Source organism: Pinus tabuliformis, chromosome Q (assembly GCF_031772625.1).
Source record: "Pinus tabuliformis cultivar Carrire ecotype Pingquan chromosome Q, CPIR1, whole genome shotgun sequence".
Classification (NCBI taxonomy): domain Eukaryota; kingdom Viridiplantae; phylum Streptophyta; class Pinopsida; order Pinales; family Pinaceae; genus Pinus; species Pinus tabuliformis.
In genome coordinates, this window is record NC_142296.1 from 1,195,188,052 (window position 1) to 1,195,195,071 (window position 7,020).

General features: G+C 42.4%; 2 protein-coding genes across 2 annotated transcripts; both read left to right on the forward strand.

Annotated features, from left to right (window-relative positions):
• Positions 1 to 628: 628 nt before the first annotated feature.
• Positions 629 to 1,471, forward strand: LOC149224005 (uncharacterized). Its single transcript, XM_089388059.1, has one exon. The coding sequence runs from the start codon at positions 629 to 631 to the stop codon at positions 1,469 to 1,471; it is 843 nt and encodes a 280-aa protein (XP_089244185.1).
• Positions 1,472 to 6,081: 4,610 nt separating this feature from the next.
• LOC149224006 (uncharacterized) lies at positions 6,082 to 6,690 on the forward strand. Its single transcript, XM_089388060.1, has one exon. It carries the CDS (start codon positions 6,082 to 6,084, stop codon positions 6,688 to 6,690), a length of 609 nt encoding a protein of 202 aa, XP_089244186.1.
• Positions 6,691 to 7,020: the final 330 nt, after the last annotated feature.

Genomic DNA, 7,020 nt, shown 5'->3' on the forward strand with positions numbered 1-7,020 from the left:
CCATTAAACTTACAGTCGCAGGATGGACGCATGTCCAAGAGTTGGATTATGAACAACTTCCATTCAAATGTAGACACTGCCATGGCTACGGGCACTTCACCAAACATTGCAAGAAAAAGGCGGAAGAACAGCCAGACAAACAAAATGGCGAGAAATGGACTCTAATACAAAAAACCACCAATCATAAAAAAGGAAACAGGAAAGGCACTCCGAAAGAGGCACCAAGCAGCTCCAACCCCACCCAAGAAAAGAACTCAAATGGCAAAGAAAACAGTCAGAGCAAGCCAGCTACAATAGTCCCGGAAAATTTGGATCAGACTGTTCCTCCTATCACTAACAAAGAAGATGAGGAAATGGCTCACCTGGAAGCCTCCCAAGGAAGCCCTTCCAATCCCTCATACGCAGATGTCACAAGGAAAAAACCAGCTGATAGCTCTGAATCCTCGGAGGAGGAAACCTACGAGCAGCCCACAAGAAAAGTCAACAGGAAATCCCGCAGAGAAGCAAGGGAAGAGGAGGCGGAAAGGCTCAAAACCCAAGGAAGCCAGCCCACAATAGAGATGTCTATCGGGAGAAACTCCAGGAACAGGCCCCCTAAGGGAGGCTCCCACCCCACCCTTGGTAAATAATGCGCCTCGTCTCTTGGAACTGTAGAGGTCTGGGTAATCCCTCGAAAGCAGAAGCGGTCAAGGATCTTCTCAAAATAGAACCCTCAGACATTCTCATGCTCCAAGAGACTAAGATAGAGGGGAAAGCCCTTCTAGACATCAACAAGAAGAAATGGAAGAAAAGTGCAGGAAGAGCAGTCAGCTCAAGAGGCTCATCCGGAGGGCTTGCAACTCTTTGGACAGAAGATCTCTTCCAGCTGAACAAATCCCATGAGACCCAGCACTGGATCTTCACGGAACTAACGCATTGTACAAGTAAGTTGACCATCTCCCTCTTCAATCTTTATGTACCTGTCCTGTATTCTGAAAAGAGAGACTGTTGGAATTCCCTTTTTGAATTTCTAGAGCAGCATTCCCCAAGCAATATCATTCTTGCTGGGGATTTAAACATTGTTTTAAAATCCAAAGAAAAAAGGGGAGGAATTAACAGCAGAGATCCCATGCTCCCCATGGTGGAAGACCTCATACAACAGTGGGATCTTCTTGATTTCATTCCGGTCAAAGGGCTCTACACATGGTCCAACAACAGAGTGGGAAAGGATCATATTTCTACCCGTCTGGACCGATTCCTAGTCCAAGGCGCTCTGATGATGAACAAGAAGATAATTATCACCAAAATTCTACCCAAATTGACATCAGATCACAAATCAGTTCAGCGCATTCTAGAAGATGAAGAAGACCTAGGTCCAATCCCCTTTCGATTCAGCCCTCTTTGGATAGAAAGGGACAGTTTCATAGATATAGTGAAAACAACATGGGCCAAATCCTTCACAGGGTCCTCCAGTTATGTGTGGGAACAATAGCTCAAACCCACAAAGTAAGCCCTGAAGGATTGGATAAAGAAACCTGCCCCAAATCCAACCAGCCAAAGAAAAGAAATTGTTCAGTCTTTAGAGGCACTACAAGTCGAAATGGAAAGCAGAGATATCACACCAACGCTACTTGAAAAAGAAGTAAAAATTCAATGTTCATCATTTCGATCTTTCCGAATGGAGGAAGAGTCTTGGAGAATCAAATCTCGAAGTCTGTGGCTAAAGGCTAGTGACCGGAACACCTCCTTCTTCCATCACCAATATCGAGCAAGACTCTCCAGAAAACATATCTCGGAAATAACAACAGTAGAGAGGCAGATTTGTAAAGGGTTCAGCGAGATAAAAGAGGCAGCTGAAAGACATTTCAGACAACTCTACACCGCGGGTAATCAAGCTAACGAGGAGGAAACTGTTGATCTCCTCTCCAACATTCCTCTCCTGGTCAGCCCTAAAGACAATTCCGCTCTCATTAATCCCGTCACTGAAGAAGAAAGCATTAAAGTCATCTGGTCTATGGACTCGGATAAGGCCCCTGGGCCTGATGGATTCACTATACACTTTTATAAGACTTGCTGGGACATCATCAAAGCGGATCTATTAAAGATGATAAAAGGATTCATGAAAAAAGCCAAGGTAGGAGGAGGAACTAATTCCACCTACCTTGCCCTTATTCCTAAAGAAACCAACCCCGAAACCTTCGCTAGATTCAGGCCTATATCGCTTTGTAACGCCTCCTATAAAATTCTGGCAAAGCTTCTAGCAAACAGGATCAAGCCACTGCTCAACAGGCTGATCTCCAGCAATCAAGGTGGCTTCGTAGAAGGCAGGCACATCCTGGATAATGTCATCCAAGTTCAGGAGATAATTCACTCAAGAAAACAGCGAAAAGAAAAAGGTATGCTGATAAAACTTGACATGGCCAATGCTTTTGACCGAGTCAATCGCTCCTTCCTCTACAAAGTCCTCCATTCCTATGGCTTCTCCCCCCATTTTGTCAATCTCATCACTGCTTGTACTAACAACCCCTGGATTGCCCCTCTTGTAAACGGTCGTCCTACTCCTTTTTTCCAAGCCCAGAGAGGCCTCAGGCAAGGATGCCCGCTCTCTCCCTTCCTGTACATCCTGATGGCGAATTCCCTCAGTAGAAAGCTATCAGCTGAAAAAGTTTCAGGCTCCCTTCCTGGCCTCAAACCTTCCAATACCTCTCCAGCTCAGAACCACGCTCTATTTGCGGATGACTCTCTCCTCCTGGGAGGTGCCTCTGTTAGAATAGCCAAAGCCTTTGACTCTGTCCTTAAATGCTATTGCAGGGTTTCGGGAGCCTCAATCAATGAAAGAAAAAGTGAAGTCTATGGTTGGAACATTGGGCAGCAAGAGCTCACAAGTATCTCTAACCTTCTTGGCTTCAACGGACATGCCCATTGGGAGAAGATAAAATACCTCGGCCTTCCCATCACAAATGGTTTCAACAAGAGGTCGTTGTGGTCCGAAATTATCAGCAAAATTAAATCAAAAATTACAGCCTGGGGAGGATACTGGCTCACAAAAGGAGGCAAGGTCATCCTGATCAAGTCTGTGTTATCTGCGCTCCCAATTTACCAAGCAGCCTTCCTACTCGCCCCAAAAAGTGTGACGGATCAAATCTCCAAAATTCTCCGTGACTTCCTCTGGCAGGGGGGGAAAGGAAATCAACATAAATTTCACTTAGTGAAATGGGACTTGGTCAAACGTTCAATTTCTGAGGGAGGTCTGCAAATCCGCGACCCTGCATTAGTCAATCTGGCGATGGGAGGCAAAATCATGTGGAATCTATTCAAAGACCCCAAGCATCCTGTCTGCGAAACGCTGAAATCGAAGTACGCCCACAAGGTGCCGCTCAGAAATCTGCAGGCAAGTCAAACAAGTAACAGCACTCAGGTTTGGAAATTATGCAGTAAAAGTCTGAATTTCTTCAAAGGCAAGGCATACAGGATTCCAGGTAACGGCAAACAAACAAACCTGTGGTATGATCGAATAATGGACCGAGACCCCCTCTCGGAAATTGAAGAAATCGCAGAACTAAAAAATTGGCTGGAACACGCAGGGATAAACAGCGTCTACGATTTATCCAAATGGGATTGTCATGACGATTGGCAAGGTTGGGACTTTTTTGGAGTTCCAGATCATTTAAACCAGCAGAAGCGCACCCTTGAAGAATTGCTGGAAGAAGTGGCCCCAGTGAACAGAAAAATGAAGGACAGCTGGGGATGGGGGCAATCTGAAAGCTACACAATAGCAACAACATACAACGCCCTCCAACCAATCACGAATTGTAGTAAATCTCCAGATTTCTGGAGGAAAGTTTGGGATCCACTTTCTCTTCCTAAAGTAAACTTTTTCTTTTGGACACTGGTCCACAACAAGCTGTTAACTGGAGACAACCTGATGAAAAAAAGCATAGCTGGGCTAGATGTGAGCTGTGTAGAAGCAGCTTAGAAACAGCCAAGAACCTCTTCATGGAATGCAAGTTTGCTAAAGAAGTATGGGGACTCATACTTCACGAGCTACAAATCACAGTCCCCCCATTTAACTCTGTTGTTGATCTATTTGATTCATGGAATCAATGTTATCCTAACAAAATCCCCAACAAATCCTTTTGGAGAAAAGTCTAGAACGTTATCCCCAAATTTGTATGCTGGCAGATCTGGTTGACCCGGAATGACCTGATATTCAACGATAAGGTGCAAGCTCCATTCTCGGCAACGGTAAAGGCTAAATCCTTCCTCCTAGAAGTAGCCCAACAACAATATTTTTTAGAAGACTCTTTGCTTCTCCCTGAAGAAGAGAGGTGGTTGGGCCCCCTTTCCCCTTACCCTCAGAAGCAGTCATCATCCCCTCATGTTGTGAATCCGGAATGGCACAAAAAAGATTCCGAAGCTACCATTCAAGAATGGTGGCAAAAACAAAAAATAACTACAATTTTCTTCGATGGAGCCTCCAAAGGCAATCCTGGGACAACAGGAGCTGGAGGGGTCATCTATGCCCCAGACGGATCAAGAAGGGACAGCTTTTGTTGGGGCATTAGGCAGAAAACCAACAACCAAGCAGAGATCCAAGGCCTCCTCAAAGCTTGTGAAATAGCTAGAGACAGAGGAGACAAATAATTCCAAGCTTGCGGAGACTCAGAGATCTTAATAAAAAAATTAAACACGGGCAAATTTTTCACCAATGCAAGCCTCAACAAAACTCTGAACAGATTAAAGAGAGTCATGCTTGACTTCGACTCCTACAAATTCCTTCATATCCTCATAAACTTGAACAGTGAAGCAGATCTTATGGCAAACAAAGGTTGCACTCTTGGGAAAGGACAACTCCTCATAAATGACGAAAGCTCATTCCATCCCTGTAATCCATGAGAAACCTGCATTTTGTAATAGCACAAGAAACAGAAACAGAAGCAATGTAATGATGGCTGCCATGAGGTAAGTCCAATATTTTCCCCAAATAAATCAATCATACCCGTTTCAGTTATAAAAAATAAATAAATAAATAAATAAAAATTGACCCCTGCAGAATTTAATTACACAATGACAGAAAAGGAAATGCTCGCAATAATACATGTAGTGAACAAATTTCGCCACTACATAACTGGATATGAAGTCCTTGTTCACACTGATCACTCTGCCATTCGATATTTAATGAACAAACCTATTACTAATGGCAGGATCACCAGGTGGTTACTCTTATTGCAGGAATTCAATATCACCATACTGGATAGACCCGGGAAAGAAAACCAGGTAGCAGACTACTTTTCTAGACTTCAAAATCCAGGTGAAGCTGTCCAAGTTGAAGATTCATTTCCTGATGAACATTTGTTTGCAATTTCAGTTTCAACACCATGGTATGCTGATTTAGCTAACTACTTGTCCACAGGAAAAGTACCACCATCATTCAGCTCAAAGGAAAAGAAAAGGTTGATCAAACAAAGCGCAAGATACTCATGGATTAATGGTGATTTATTTTACACTGGTTATGACATGATTATTAGGAGATGCATTAGAGAGGATGAAATAATTGATGTACTAACCTCTTGCCATGATCAACCTTGTGGTGGCCATTTTGCAGCAAAGAGGACAGCGCACAAAATTCTTAGCCTTGGCTATTATTGGCCATCAATTTTTAAAGACACAAAGAAGTATGTAAGAAGTTGTGACAGCTGCCAGCGCATGGGATGACCAACTACCTCTGATGAAATGCCACTCCAGCCGCAAGTGCATCTAGAGCCATTTGAAAAATGGGCTCTTGATTTTATTGGACCCATCAATCCACCATCCAAAGGTAAGAAGTACATTCTTGTGTGTACCGACTATGTCACTAAATGGGTTGAAGCAAAGACACTGGTAAGGGCAACTGAACAAACATTGGTCAATTTCCTATTTGAAGAAAATTTTGTTAGATATGGAGTTCCTAGAGAAATAGTCACAGACCAAGGAAGTCAATTCACATCAAGACTGGTTCAAGAAATAACAAAGAAGTACCAAATCAAGCATAAAAGAAGCACGCCCTATCATCCACAGGCCAACGACCAAGTAGAGTCTACAAACAAAACATTAGAAGGCATCATGACAAAAACAGTGGCCACAAATAGGAAGAATTGGGCGGACAAGCTCAATGAAGCACTTTGGGCATATAGGATTACTTGGAAAGATACAATAGGGTTCTCACCCTACCAGCTAGTCTATGGTAAAGAGGTCATGCTGCCAATAGAATTCCAAATACATACATATAAATTGGCAGCAGATCTAGGGATGGACCTTTCAGAAGCTCAGCAAGAAAGGATCATGCAATTAAACCAGCTTGATGAAATGAGACAAGAGGCCGTGCAAAGGACAACAATGATTCAGCAGCAAAGAAGACAATGGCATGACAAGATGATTAAGAAGAAGGAATTTCAAATTGGTGACTGGGCATTGCTCTTCGATTCCAAATTCAAGGATCATAAGGCTAAATTCACTACTCACTGGATGGGGCCTTATGAAATCCTTGAATTCTTCAGGAATGGATCAGCCAAAGTAACTTCAATAGACCAAGAAGGACAAACATATCTTGTCAATGGACACATGCTCCGAATCTACCATAAGCCTATTGACAGAGAAGATTTTATGAGAACTGTTTCACTAGAAAAGGAGGTACAGCTACTACAGCAGTCAGTTGTAATATCCAAACCTTAATTTGCTTTGATTTCAAAAAACAAAAAAAACATACACATAAAAAAATATAAAAAACAAACAAAAACAAAAATAAAAAATGCAAACAAATCAAAACAAAAAACAAAAAACACACATAAAAAATATTAAAAAAAAACAACAAAAATAATAATGTTTAGCTATGAAAACCAGATAAGGCATAGTCTAAACATGAATTCCTGTGAGAAAACCAAGAAATTGGCTTGCAAGAATTCTTAGTTTTTTAAATTTCGAGTACAAGAATCAAAAAGGAAAAGTCATTTTAAACCTTAAGAGCAAAGGACCATGACTTGAGGACAAGTCAAACCATCAGTT

Bases quoted from the DNA above. Each gene is read 5' to 3' on its own strand.
- LOC149224006 (XM_089388060.1), top strand. From the start codon at position 6,082: ATGACAAAAACAGTGGCCACAAATAGGAAGAATTGGGCGGACAAGCTC.
- LOC149224005 (XM_089388059.1), top strand. From the start codon at position 629: ATGCGCCTCGTCTCTTGGAACTGTAGAGGTCTGGGTAATCCCTCGAAA.